This window comes from Poecilia latipinna, unplaced genomic scaffold (genome assembly GCF_001443285.1).
Source record: "Poecilia latipinna isolate Pla-1442-1.1 unplaced genomic scaffold, P_latipinna-1.0 Scaffold315, whole genome shotgun sequence".
Classification (NCBI taxonomy): Eukaryota; Metazoa; Chordata; class Actinopteri; order Cyprinodontiformes; family Poeciliidae; genus Poecilia; species Poecilia latipinna.
The window spans coordinates 43387-58283 of NW_015112931.1; the positions used below are offsets into that span (position 1 = coordinate 43387).

The following is a 14897-nucleotide window of genomic DNA, read 5'->3' on the forward strand; positions in this document are numbered from 1 at the left end:
TGTAATTTGCATTAATTACAGAATCTTTATTATGTGAAAAGGGCACCAAAATGGTTTCCAGACCAGGAACCCATATCCTTTTAAATCCGGCCCTGCCACTACAAAAACTTAATTTAAAATGAAGCTTTTATTTGAAAATCAGCTTTCATTCATAATCCTTGACTTATTGTTTCCTTTAGACATACAGGGAAACATCTTTTATCTACAAATCAATCAAACAAACTGGAGATTGTTGGTATTTGGCTGGAATGCACCATGTTTCCTTTATTCTTTCAGTTTCAAAAAGCACAGATAAAAAAAAAATGAAGACCTGGGTCACAGTAGAGCTGGAAACTCTTCTTCTGCCGAACCAATCCTGACCCGAATTTTAATTCTGCGCCCTTTTATGCATTTATTGTTATTTTATTCATATCTAGTGGAAGTGAACTGAGTGAAACCAACTCTCTGTGATCCAGGTCTGACAGGGGATGGAGCAGGAAGGAAAGGATTTTAAAAAATGGAAGAAGGAAGAAGAAGAAGAAGAAGTTCTGTACCACAGTGTATTGTTGGTTAGGACAGACGGGCAGGAACTGAGAAGGAGGAAGAGGAGGATGAAGAGGATAAGAAACCGTTGGGTTGTAGACAGGCTCAGAGGACGGCTGAAGAGGAGGATAGACTGGCTGAAGACGAACACAGGGACAGGATGTCAAAGTGGACGAAGGAGGAAGCAGTAAGTTAGTTATTTTAAGAAAGGAATGAAGCCAACGCCACCGACCTGTGAGTGAACGTGATTGGCCGGCTGCTGCTGCTGTGACGCTGCAGGGATGGGCTGTGGTGGCGTTTTCCCCTGCTGTGGGATCCTGCCTGCAGGCGGGTTATAAACTACGGCACTGCCATCCGGGTGCATGAAAGGCTTGCCTGTCGAGACGAACCCACGTTAATAAATCAGACCAAACAAAACGCACTGCAGAACGCCGGATCTGGTCCAGCCCGGCCTGCTGTTGGTGCAAAGTTCAGAACCGTGATGCATATTCACAAATCTCTGCCATCTGCTCCTGCATCCAGATCAGAGTGAATTTTGTCGACTAATTTGACAGAATCTGAGTGCAGCCACAGGCCAGGCTGGAAATCTGCCCCCCCCAGGAGTCATGAATTTACATTAGGAAAACTGGAAGTAGTTACTAAACCGCGCGCCGAGGTCAGGGGTCGCTCGCCCTCACCTGTGTGTGGGTTGATCAGGATGCTGCCAGGTGGAATCCCCGCGGCGTCCAGTGGCAGCATGTAGTAGCCGCTCGTGTCGCCGGCGGACGCCAGCAGCTGGGAGGGGCCGCTCTTCGACGCCTCGGGATGTCCGGGGACTCTGGCGTCGACAGCGCGGTGGGGCAGGGGGTTGCCGGGGACGACGGAGCGCGAGGCGGCGGGGATTTGGAGGGGCAGGTGGGGGCGAGAGAGAGAGCTGGACGAGGAGCCGACGCTGCTGCAGGATTCAGAACCTGAGGAGGGGAATTAGAAACGATCAGCTAACGACCAAACCATTAGCTGGCTGCTAATGAACGCCTGACGCTAATAATGCATCCTAACTTCTTAAGGCGACTGCTGATGATCCATGATGAATCTTTTTCTATAATAAGCTTTAACAATTTAAGTCATAGATTGTTTTCAGGATTTTATGTTCTAGATCAAACTCATTTTCATTTTGCGTCACATTAAGATCATCGATGTTCTTAATGTTATGGAAGAATGCAGAGATAAAACCAATTAAACTGTTATTAAGCATTTCTTGAAATTAGATGATATCTTTTTACATTTATCAGTCCCTCCTGGATTTCGCGATTGTTTCTAAAATAAAAATTTTGTGCTGCAAATTCAGGAAAATTTAAAGTATTTGCACTTATCCATGATGTTAAGTGTAACTTTTTGTTTCATGCCACATCAACTATGCAATATAACTTGACATTACATAGTGCTGAGGCAGCAGTGGAGTAAAAGTAAGAAATACTGCCACCAACAGGTGGGAGTCATCATCACTTAAACCCAAAGTTTTTGACCATTTCTGCAGAAAATTTGCAATAAACTTTATGGATGAGCACAAAAAAAATTGCTGATGATTTACCTTGAATTTAAATAATTATAAAAACTTGAGGGACTCATTAATATAATTTGGTGTGTGTAGTGGGCCAGCAACACACGGCTTCGTATGCATCTGTTGCATTAAACACACCAAATATGACGTGAACTTCCTGTTTTCCCGATAAATATTGGAAACTGCGACTTTAAGCTAAGGTGACAGCTGAACAGAGGCGATGTGTCTGCTTTAATTCCCCTCGCTGGATGTGAGAGAGTCCAGTTGCTTCGTAAGCAACTTCCATCAACAGCAGCAAAAAAAAAAAAAAAAAAAAAAGCTTTCAGCAAAAATAAGAAATCAACAAATATGATGTCAGGGAGAGCAGAGGCCAAAAACTGTGATAACTAAATAAGCCCACGATGCAGAGCGTCTGCTCTAAGCCAACAAAGTTACAGATGGATCGTACTGTAGTGGTAAGCGCTTGCTGCCTTAAATTTATCTCTCTAACATGCTTCCACTTGTAAATAATGCAGCAAATCGTCACGGTTAGCGTTTTATTCTGCTGCTGCGACACTTTTCCCCCTCAGTCTTTCCTATCACCAGGTTGAAGTGGGAACGAGTTTTGACAACAGCAGCAGAAACAAACATTTGTTCTGATATGATCTCTGCTGCCGTATTTCTTTTTTTTACTTTGAATAAATCTACCTCTAGTTTGAGAGGAATTTCTCTGATTTAAGGACGTCCTGAGGACGCTGCCTCCGTTTCCCTTGCCTGTTTTGGAAAGCTTGCCGGTGCTCTTGCTGCTGGCCGTGCTGTCTCCTCTCACCAGGCCGCTGAAGCTGCTGGCCTTGGTGATGGCGGGCCGCGGTGCGAGCCGGTTGGAGCTGTCCGAGCTGTCCGTGCTGCTCCATGGCCGCGGCTCGCCGTGCCGCGGCAGCGTCTCCGTCTCGGAGCTACTCTGGCGGCTGGCGCCGGATTGGCCGGCTCGTAACCTGGAAGCAGAGCGGAGTAACTTCAGAAACAATAGATTAATGTACATTTATTTTTGGTAGGACAAAGCTTCTCGACCTAACCTGAACATTTGGCGTCTCTGCTGAGTGTTCATGCACGCGTGTTCCTCCTGTGCGCTGAAAAAGAACGTTCCAACGTGACTCCAGTTGTAAAAACTGAGAAAACGAATCAAAATCATTTCAGGATGGAGATTACCTTCTGTCTAGTAGGAAGTGTTCTCCCTGTGGGTGACAGGAAATATTTAAGCACATATTAACATACAAATCTATACAATCAGCTCTATAAATCTATCAATGTGGCTTCTGAGTCCTGGGGTTGAAACTGTTAATTGTGATTAATCATCACCTAATTTTAATTAATCGTAAACTGGAGTGTAGGCCCTAAAAATACCATTTGTTGAAAGAACAGCAAACTCTGCAGATATAAAACAAAAACTGTACAAAAAATATAAAGATTTAGTATTTAAGATGTGAGCCTGAGCTGGGACAAGTTTACTTAAGTAATGCTATGTTACTGCAAAAACAGGAGGAAACTATTTATTTGCATTAGAATGTAATTCGAATGTTGCAGGAAAAAATCCTAAGGGATTAAATGAAAGATATTTAGAATGTTAATCATCAGAAGAGTCAATAGATTAATCGATTACTAAAATACATTAAAATACACAATAACAAACATTTTATTGCCTAAAATTCAATAACATGATTCCTTTAGTGGACACTTGAAAAGGGTGCATTTATTTAGTTTTTTATGCAGAATTTGAACCCGGTGAAGCTTAAAATTATTCTAGATAGCACATATTTACAGGGAAAGTTTTTTTTTTTTGTTTTTTATCTTAAATGCATAATATACATATTTTTGGAACAGTTATATTGCCGTTTTGAGAGACTGTATACTCCAGTTAATTAATCGATTACTAAATTAGATGACAATTATTAATCGTTTCAGCCTTTGTCCAAATCAGAGCATCTTCGTGTATAAATTCATAAAGGCAGCGATGGTAATTGGTGGCAAGAAATCCACTGAATTTGCACATGAATAGATATGACACAAAGATTTGTGAAACATGCACAACCCCCCCACCCCTTCACTCTCCACCCGCCTACACCAACAGCTCTCACATCATGTGCAAAAATCCTTTCTCTGGCTCGCTGGTACTCCTCCTCCCTCTCCTCCATCGATTTGCTCCTCTTGTCAGCTTTCAAACGCATTCGGATCTGGCAAGGACACACACACACACACACACACACACACACACACACACACACACACACACGCAGATTCTTTAGCAGTCACAGATGCCAGATTGTCCCACTCTTCCCCAACATGTCAGAAATGAAAGTGACAGCTTGGTGAAGAAGAAAAAAAATATATATATACATATTAAAAAGAAAAAAAAAAAAAAAAGAGAAAAAGAAAGCCTACCGTGCTGTCTTCGCGATCAAAGCTGGCGTTGTCTCGTTTGAGAATGTAGCGTTTCTGAAAATCGTCCGCCCTGTCATCCTTGATGTGCTCCGAGAATTTCTGATCGGGTCTGTTGGCGGGTGAATTCACAGGAGTTTCAGTGGCAGCTTCATTTATTACAGATGCTGACAGCTACATATGCTAACCGAGCAGCAGAGGAGGAAGTTCTCTGCCAGCTGGTTGGAAAAAGAAGATGAACTAGAACCGCCTAAAAGTGGTGCATTACTAATGTAACGTCAAGTAGGAAATAATGATAATAAAAAAAACATCCAGCTTACATTCTAGTGTTGATGGTTTTGTTGATCACCACTGACTTTCCGCTGGGGTCCACGTTGTGATCCATGCCGAAGTAGGCGGCTACGCGATGCAGCAGCATCCGGTGGTAAGACGTCATGGGGGGGAACTTTCTCTTCTGGGTTCTACAAGCAGAAACGGGGAAAACATGCCGAGGTCATCGCTACAGAAAAGATACGGCTGGAAGCTTTCAGGTTCTGAAAACATTCAAAATAATCGTGGCGGCAACAGATGGAAGATTGGTTTACTTTAACTGCATTAATTGTTATTCCTGGGCCAGTTCTGGTTTCAGATTTTTCTCCCAACGTTCAGATTCAGGTTTGAGGTCCAGAATGCATCTCTTTAAGCTCAACAGCCATTTGGTTTTAGATTAGTAATGAAAATGGAACCAAACAACCATCTTATTTACTCCAAAAAACAGATTTAACAAATTGCTGCATCACATTTTCTGCCAGGCGAGCAGACATGCTGTGATAATTGTAGTTTGGATTAAGAGGACATATTCATGCGAGATGATAACGCGACAAATTGGCTGATTAATCACTCCAATGAAGTAAATTAAATTAGCAGCTAAAAGATAAAGAAAAAAGATCAACACTGACCAATCAATCGGTCAAAGTTTGCAGATTTTTACATAATCATGATGCCTTGAGGTGACTTATTTTGTTCTGAAATGTTGTGATAAACTGAACTGAATTAGGAACTCCCTCTATTGATGCATGTATAGACTAAAAATAAAAAGCTTTTATTCTGAGTTGGATAAAACCCAGATTAAGGTCAGGGAGACGATGTTCTTCCTTGATTTTCTGATTTATTCAAAACTTCCACCTCCATCAAAGAACCTGCAGCTTTTTTTTCTCTCTCTCTCTCTCTTATGTGTTTTAGTTTGAAGAGAAAAATCTTTCAAAGGACTCCAGCTGAGTCAGCCTGGAAAAGCCTGTTCAGTGCATTTGTTGTTAATAATAAAACAAAGAAGTTAAATCTCACTCATTATTGCTGATGAAATCCAAGATGTCCTGTTCCAACTTTAGCAGCATGATTCGATCCCTGAGAGGAAGAGGACACGATGCATTATGTAAACTTTCAATACTATTAAATTGCTAAACAAATAGAAACAGCAGAGAAAAATTTATATAATAATCCATCTATGCCTGTCAAAATTATTGAGTTTGTAGAACTAATCTGACCAAAAGATAAACACTAAAAACATTCAGTCCAACATCTAAGATGCATCTATAATAAATAAACTAAATACTAACTAAATGCTGCACAATTTGGAACTGACTTTTATACTTTCAATTTAATCCAAATAAATCCCAATTCAATACAGTTACATCCCAAATAACGTTTGGAAATCCAGTAAAGTACAATTTCCAATTTTACTATTTTGAAGTTACAATGAAATGCATCATTTAAAGTCCATTTAAATATTTGCTTCGCACAAAAATCCATAATCTCTTCAACCGCTTTGCATTTTGTTACATTTTTCAGGTATTTTATCTAACAGACAAACACAAATTTTAAAATAATTACAATAGAAACCACCGGACCATTACATACATATGTGGGCATTACCGACATTTTAATTCAGCCCCTTTAACTCTGCTACCCAAAAAATTAAATGTGATCCAATTCAATCAAAAACAAAAAACAAAGCATTGTTTATCTTAAATTAATTGGTGATCCAATCCAGACTATTTTTTTTAATCAAATATTAGCTTCTACGCCATCAGCTCTAAATTGCCACATCTCTCCCTAAAATATAAAATGTCTTATTTAATAAATTGCCATGTTGAACTTCTGGGCTACAAAGTTTCCTGTAAAGTGGACTCTGCTTGGATTTATGGCTCCCATGATGCTTTGTTAAAAGTACGAAGAGGAACATTAAGTTATAGCCAAGGGGAATTCACTCACTGCTGCAATCGCAGCAAAGTGAATTGACTTCACTGCAGACAATTAGGATTTTAAATGCTTCTGTAAGCGGATCATTAGACACTACAGATGAACTCCTTAATGGGGGGGAAGAGACGCTGCCGCTTCTTACCTAGGGTTGCTCTTCAGCGTGTTGACGAGGAACTCGTGGAGGTCTATGCCGGTGGAGTCAGTGTAGTCCTGACTCGAATCTAACCAGGAAGGACACAACGTACATCATTTCTCTAAATTAGTTTCTAATAAGTGTTAACTTCCACTACTAATGAGACATCTTTGGCTAAAACGGGATTAACTCCAGGGCAAAAACTTTTCAGGGGGGAAAAAAAAAAGAAAAGGAAAAAAAAAAGGAGGGCTGCTTCTTGGAGTCGAACGCTGTCAGAGCAGCCGTTTAAGAAAGCGACGTTCCCAGTGAAGGAACATGCCTCGGCGGGACCCATCGGAGGGAGTTAAGGGACGCCAGAGCTCGCTCCCGTCTGTGGGTGTCTGCTTTCTATAATTGGAGGCCGCCTCATCAGCGGTGTTGCTCCACAGAGGGAAGCAGACACCTTTCTGCGCCTGTGGGAATCCATATAATTGCTTCGCACCTTGAGCTTTTTGGCAATTAACTGAATCGCGCCAATTATCAGCCCATAATGAGATATCGCTTAAAAAAAAAAGAGAGAGAGGAGACGAGTTTTTGGACAAACTGGAGGGACAGAGAGCTAAAAAGAAATGTTTAGGACTGGTGTGTCCCCCGGTGACGAGGCAAAAGGATATAATTATTAGAAGGCTGTAATTTGCCAGAGTGACACAGATTGTGTGATTAGTATCATTAAGGCTCTCGGCTTCGTCTCAATTCCGCTGAATCTTATCAATAGCAAAAAAAAAACCAACAAAAAACAACAACTTATATCTATATATGGCATCCAATTCTGGACAGGAAGTAAAGCGCATGGATTATTTTTGGCTCTTTTTTCCAAGTGAGCAATGTTTATAAATGAGGTCTCAGGTGGTGGCGATGTAAGGAAATCGAAGGCGTTAATGGAAACCGTTTCCTGACTTCAGTCGTGGTGCGTCTTCATCAGGTAGCGGGAATGTAAAACCAGATGTGCACCAGTTCCCCCCTGCATCTCTACAGATGTGCAAATTCTGCACAATTCTGACAAGTTGAACGATACAAGCATCAATAAGTGTTTAAAAGTTACTAGAAAAACATTTCTTGTTAGCAAAACTAGTTGAAGTCAATGAACAGTGATTTTTAACGCAAAGCATGAATGGTACTCAGTACCACAAAACATTAAAGTACTGAAAATATATTATACAAATCATTTTTTAAAGAGATGGATATGTGTGTGTGTGTATTTATGAATGTAGGAATGTTACTGTACATGTGTGTTTTATGTGCGTCACAGTATATTACAAAGTAGACATCATTTTAAATGAAGGTTTAAATTTTTATCATGTATGGAAATATTTACATATTTTAAACTAAAGACTTTATTTAAAAGTGATGGAAAATTGAATGCGTTACTTCAAATCTTCTTCTGTCTATTTTATATAAATTGAAACCAGGAGGAAAATTAAAAGCTTATTAACCATTTCTCATTAATAAAGCAGTTTTGGTATAAAAAGCTGCAGCACGATAAAGTGTGCTTCTGTCACAAGTTGAACTATATCACATATCAAACGTAGCTTCGTTAAGAAACGTGTAATTAATCTATACGAGTCATTTTAACAAGCAATAGTTTTAAGAAAGGCAATACATTTTCCAAAAAGTGGCTTTAAAATAAGAAATTAAAATAAAAAATGATTTTTCAGTGAAGCTTGTTCATCTGTATGTATTTACATGGAAAAGCACAGAGCTAAGTACGGTGGAGGAGGTGTAATGCTGTGGGACAGTTATTAAATTTTATTTAACTTATTTTTGCCCTTAAACGCTAAACCTTCACAATGGTGTGAAGGTAAATGTCTCTCTTCCAAAGAGAGACGTTTAAGTTCTGGTTTCTTTTCATTCTTTACCTCTTGAGAGCATTTTTCTCGGCGCCTTCTCCGGTTTGTCCACCTTGTCGCAGCCGCCTTCTTTCTCGGCTTGGTCCTTCGCGCCCCGCTCCTCGTTTTCGAAGGCTGGAGGGGGGAGGAGTCCATCCTGCTGGGGGAAGAAAGAAATTAAATTCCCGCCGACGTCCGTTTTACAAGGTCAGCTCTTTGTGTGAAAGCATGGCTTTGATTTAAACACTCAGATAAACTAAAAATACCTCCCAAACAGAGTGCAGCGGTGTCGACGTTTTTCCAAGAGCGTCAAACGCAAAACGTGACCTCCAAGGTCTGCTATGTATGACAGACAAGGCCTTAATTTGAAAAGGAGGCATTCAATAAGAGCGTGATCTTGCCTCCGGTTCTGGGTTAATTAGACGACGGCATGTGCTACAGAAGCCTCGGCGAGACACTTAAACTCCTGGTTTATCACTGAAACAAGCGATAATGCGCCTGCGTCTGCACATTCCAAATTGCTATGGCAATTAATCTTCAGATTAGCTTGTTTTTATTAAAACCACCTGAATAATACATGAATCTGGAGCCTAAAATTAAACAACGCTGCAGATTTCGGTCCAGAAAATCCGACAGAACGACGGGGGGGTTAGTCGTAATCCTGCAAAAAAATCCAGAGAATCGGGAGGAAAATCTTTTTCTGCAAAAGATGGCCTCAGTTTGACTCGAGACGGGCTCGTCTTTGCCGCGCGCTCGCTTTTCGACTCGGAGCTGTATCTGATTTGCTTTTCAGGCACTTTGACAAAAGCTGAAAGGGAAAAAAGCTGAGAGGTTCTCGCTGCACTGTAAGTGGATTAAGCACAAGTCTGGGAAGTTAACATCAGAGAGTCTCTGGGAGGCTGCATGTGTGGCGTAAAGGAAAAGGAAAAGAAAAAAAAAAGTGAATGAACCTAGTGGTGGGAGAGCAGATCATAACAGAAAAGAAAAAAAAAGGTCAGGAGTTTGATCCCTGTAACAGCTGCGCAGCAAGATAATGAGATGCTGCAGAACATATATGAAAATGTAATATGCAAATGAGCGATGTGACTGACTAATTGCCTGTGTGAGACTTGGAGAGCTTTGGAAGTGACAGCAAGTTTGTGCGCGCTCGTCAAAGCAGAGGATTTTTTCTCCCCTTCCCCTCCTCTCTTTCTCTATCTCTCCAGGCGAGAAGCGCTGATGTTTGCTACTTAATGCCACCCTCCGCATCGGCGTGGAAACCGCCGGGCTGATGTGCAGCTGTTGCGAGCTGCCTCATTTGTTTCCTGACATCCATTTTACCTCGAGATAAAGGGAAAAACAGCGGGAAAATGATGGTCCTGCGAGTGTGTAATGAGCATGCTGTCAAGTCTGAAACAAAAAAGGTATGGCAAGCATTCAGAAGCCCCCCTGTTCCTCCCACAGCCGACGACTACGGTTCAGGGATCGGAGCTGACAGCCAGGTTTCTCAGGACTCGGACAGCCTGTAAGCCCTTTGTTAGCTCCTACTTGACGGAGGAGACAGTAATGTGAAGTGGTGAACAATAGAAAACCTTCAGATGTGAAGATCTTAGAAGATTGATAGAGAATCAGTGCTCACAGAGCTGGATTTGTACTCCACTAACGTTTCTCTCTCTCCTCCTTTATTGCGTTACCTCAGCCCTCTAGGTTAGTTTGCCGCAGAAGGAGTTTCGACCAATAACAGAAATGGGTGGAGGAGAGGGCGTTGAGTAGGGGGGGGGGAATATAAGGAGTATTCAATTACAGCGCTCCACAGCTCTCTGTAGCTGACGTGCGGAAATTGTAATTTCCTCGACATGATTGATGGCGGTAATACAGGACGTCGTGTGAGTGCAGACGACACGAGACTGTAGCGGGAATACTGCCGCGCCCTCCGGTCACGGGGCGCGCTGCTGACTTGCTTTGAGACGCCACGGGACGGGACTCACCTGTGTGGAAATGTGTGTGTGTGGGGAGTTGTGCAGAGCGGCGTGTAATGGGAGAAGTTTGATCGGCGGCAAGGTGGGGGGGGGACTTCGCCTGGAGAAACAGCGTAAATGCGGCATCGATTTGCTGGGGTAACGGCCGGCGAGGCGAGCCGCTGGAGCCCAACGCTCTTTTGTTTTGATGATGCTATGGTTTCATAAAGCGGCCACAGACGGGTATTTAATCATAGCTGTCAGACAAAGGCTGCTAATCAAGCGTCAGCGGTCTATCTGGCCGGTTTTAATGAGCCGAAATAAATTCATGATCTAAGGTCAGCTCTTTTGACGTAGGCTGGAGTTTATAATAAAATATCTGCAAGGTGTAAGAACTTCCAATGATCTGAGTGACATGTGGACACCTTTAAAACTCAATTTATTTTAGCACCTTTTGATTTAATTTCAGCATTTTTTGTGTTTGGTTTGATTAGTGATCAAAATTGCAACATTTGTCCCACTTTCAGCTGGTGCGGTTCTCTTTTGCACTGCGCTGTGTCAAAGAATCCAAACTAATTGAAAAATCAGTTCCCCTCCTCGCCTGTGGTGGCACTGCATCAAGAACTACTGAAGGAAATGACACAAAAACATCAGAACATCAAATGAGCGCAACTTCCTTCTTCTCAAAAAAAAAAAAAAACAAAAAAAAAAAAAACAAAAAATGGGTTGGCTTCAGATTTTTGCAGTTGCAGGTTTTTCTTTTGTCCTTGGTAAAAGACCATAAGATATTTTCATGCTAGCGCTAGTTAGTATTTGTTTTGGTTGTACAAGAATGTACAAAGTTGTACCAGAATACCCCGTGCTTCTGTCCACTTCCTGCTTTTGGAGCGATCTCCAGTCTACTTGCAGTTACACATGCATTTGAGCTGCACCAGAATTCACTTTAGCAACCCAAGACCGAGGTTTGTATGCAGACCAGAGTTTACTTCTTAGGTCTTCATTTAAATTCTATTACCTCCCCAAATAAACCAGACTTTCTAGAGTTTGATTAAAGCAGACTAAACTGGCTAAGTTTTCAAGTACTACCATTTGTATGCAAATAAATGAATGATAAAGATAAGGCTCAGACATTGAAGGGTATTCATATTAACTTGTTAATGTGAAGATCTGACAAGCAGCAGCACAATTCAGCGTCATCTCTAGTCTAGAGTCATCAGATCTTTCCCATTGGTTACGGTTTGATCATTTTGACTGTAATTTTTGCAAAATAAAATGGAGCCTAACTGATCAGGAGCTTAGCAACCACAATGCTTAAACATAACACGGCAAAGACAATCAGCTTTTTAAAAAGCTTTGGGTATTCAAAATCAACTTGGGCATATTTTCTAAATTCAGGCCGAGTGTTAAGGAAGTCAACACTCTGAATCAAGGTGTGGAGGTTCTTTTCTTTTAGTCAAAATTATGAAAAGTAAAAAATGACCAAAAGACTCTTAGAGGGATGCATAACATCTGAAATTACTAAGATATTGGTGCATAATCACAGAACCATCAAATGTTTTGGTTGAAAATGGTCAAAAGAGTCGTAAGACTTGTGTTGAGGAACAAGAAGTCAAGAAGTTGAAGTGAATCAAGCATGAAGCAACCAGGAAGCCATCATCTCCCAGTTCTGCCATATTCCAGAACTGCAACCTACCTGGAATAGCTAGAAGTACAAGATGTTCAGAGCTCAGAGACGTGGGCAAGGCAAGGAATCCTGAAACCCAACCATCACTGAACAAGACACATCAGATGACGGGTCTAAGCTGAGCCAAGAAATATCTGGAGACAGATTTTTCAAAGTTTTTATAGATGAAATGAGTCCTTGATGGTCTTTCCAAGCTGGAATTCAAATGTCACTGGATACGATTCAAATTAGCTGGGTTTTCCCATGCCACATATTGGGTTTAAGTATGAGGTTGTGAAAAAAAAAAAAAAGAGTATTGATGAGTACCAGAGATACTGTATGACTGGTAAAATCAAAACCCTCCCAAACAAATGCTTAGAACAACATCTATAGCAACATCTATATAGACTGGAGATATTCAGGGAAATGTTTACCTGAGGTGCAGCAGAAGGTTCAGGAATAGGGAGAGGAAAGGATTCTTCGCACACTGCCAGGCTCCGCACCAGCTTTAGCCTGGTACTGGACTAATGGGGGGAAGGATTCAGGTAGGTGGGCACAGTTAAAAACCATGCACACACAAATGCATCAATATTGCGCATCGATGACGAACGATGGTCCACAGCTGCAAGCAAAACGCACTTTTCAGCGAGCGAATGTTTTGACTGATCTATGAGCTGCCAAAAATGATAAAGAAACCTGAATTTCAAGGGAGAAATCAAAGTGGCGAGCTCAAAGAAGCGTCCAAACTAGTCTCCCTGTGCATCTCAACATATAGCTGTGCAAAGGATCTCCAGACATCTGCGGCAGCACACACAGACGTCTTGACAGGAAACAGGTGTACGGCTTCGAACGTGGAGAAAATGAACGCCATCCAAATGCATATGAGACAGGATGAAGCATCCTACAACATGCAGGGTTCAAGCGAGTCATACCTTGGAGTACTTCACAGGCTGTCCAGAGGTGAGAGATGAGGGGGGTGGAGGGGAATAAGTGCACAGAAAACACACAATAAAACACAAACCACACAAAGTTTGAAGGCGAACGGAGGGGCTGCTACTTCAGGAAGTGAAGGATTTCTGAATTATACATGAATGCCCCAGATTTCCACAAAAGGCTTTGAGTGACTTAAACAATTTAGACAGGCAAAAAACTAAGGGATGTAATGCTTTTTTTATGCCTCTGTCAAGAACAAAGACATTAAGAGCGCGAAAAAACTAAAGTGATACTTATCTGTGAAATTAAAATTTAAATTCTCTTTGAAATATTACATCTCTAAGTGCAAAAGAAAATCTGCCCCAACATTTTAAAGCGACCAAATTTTGTGTCCGTACTGCCTGATGCTGCCACCACCATGTTTCATAATGGAGACGGCGTTCAAGGTGATGCGCTGTGTTTTTTTTGTGTTTTTTTTTCACTTGTTAGTTTTTGTAAAAGAAAGAAAATAAATGCACATTATGGCTGAGAAATAAATAATTGAAATAATTATCAACTCCTTTGCTGGGCCTTTAACTAGAGAATAAAGGCCCAGGGTTTCCCCCAGTGTATTATGAGCCTGGCGGGCCACCAGGATTTACTTGTGCTCCCATGAAGCTTAGCATTGCTTGTTTTTTATTTAGTCTTTTTAAAATGTTTGCATTTTTAAGACTTTATTAGTTAGTGTTCAGGTATTAATCTNCCAATCTTTCAATAACACATAATTATCAAGTGATATTTTCAAATTTCATGCCAACTTTAAACATTTTTTAACTCAAAAACACGACGGGGCGCTGGATGAATGACTGCCCTAGCACCCAAACACCGGGCTTTCCCAGGGAAACCTTAAAGGCCATTTGTGACAGTTTTTTTTTATTAATCAGAATAATCGATAACTAAAATAATGGTCAGAGCCGTAATGCACATTTCCTCTTTCTTTGGCGGGTGAGGTAATATCTGAAGACACTAAACTCCCTTCAGGTGTTTGGCTGCAAGACATTTGGATCAGCGTTTGCACTGCGAAGCGAGCGCTCCCGTTCGGGATGAGATGCGACACAGGCCACCCATCGGCGTGCGAGACAGCTTTATGCGCTGCTGCCTCTCTGTGTGCGTCTCTGAGAAAACAGAAGGCAACTCAGCAGCACGCAGGAGAGTGGAAGGCAGAGAGAGGGCCTCTGCTTCCTAATCCCAACATGGATCTTTACGCGCACGCGCACACACACACACACACACACACACACACACACACACACACACACACACACACACACACACACACACACACTCCTCTGTCCTCCCACTTGTCCTCTAAAAAAAAAAAAAAATCAAAAGGACAAACCCTCCTCCTCTCCATCAGCGAGCTCGAGGGGCAAATAACACCTATAAAAAATTGAAATGGGCTGCTGTTCGCCTGTGACCTGCCGCGCCCCGCTCTATATCAGGTGATACGGATGCAGGGGAGCGGGCTGGGACTGTGAGCGCACCGCTACACCAGCTAATTGAGCGGCGTGGGGCCGGAGGGGAATGAACAATGCCGGCAGGAGATAAAGGAATTGGGGGGGGGGGGGGGGAAAGGGGGGAAGGGCGGAAAAAGGGGGGGGCCCCCCCGCCC

The 14897-nt window shown here is 41.9% G+C and overlaps 1 protein-coding gene across 10 annotated transcripts in view; it reads right to left on the reverse strand.

Moving 5' to 3' along the window:
- Positions 1 to 14897, reverse strand: part of LOC106948941 (R3H domain-containing protein 1-like) — a 47504-nt gene that overhangs the window by 10388 nt on the left and 22219 nt on the right. For 6 of the 10 annotated variants that reach the window (XM_015034848.1, XM_015034844.1, XM_015034847.1 and 3 more), the window contains exons 4-17: positions 13246 to 13263; positions 12748 to 12837; positions 8744 to 8873; positions 6858 to 6936; positions 5801 to 5860; positions 4798 to 4938; positions 4481 to 4589; positions 4177 to 4272; positions 3251 to 3276; positions 3118 to 3171; positions 2816 to 3036; positions 1200 to 1472; positions 755 to 897; positions 534 to 659 (exon numbers count right to left, since the gene is read on the reverse strand). In XM_015034848.1, the coding sequence (XP_014890334.1) occupies positions 534 to 659; positions 755 to 897; positions 1200 to 1472; positions 2816 to 3036; positions 3118 to 3171; positions 3251 to 3276; positions 4177 to 4272; positions 4481 to 4589; positions 4798 to 4938; positions 5801 to 5860; positions 6858 to 6936; positions 8744 to 8873; positions 12748 to 12837; positions 13246 to 13263 (1566 nt within the window). The remainder of the gene's footprint in view (positions 1 to 533; positions 660 to 754; positions 898 to 1199; positions 1473 to 2815; positions 3037 to 3117; positions 3172 to 3250; positions 3277 to 4176; positions 4273 to 4480; positions 4590 to 4797; positions 4939 to 5800; positions 5861 to 6857; positions 6937 to 8743; positions 8874 to 12747; positions 12838 to 13245; positions 13264 to 14897) is intronic. The other 4 variants (XM_015034846.1, XM_015034851.1, XM_015034850.1 and 1 more) reach the window with 4 other exon arrangements.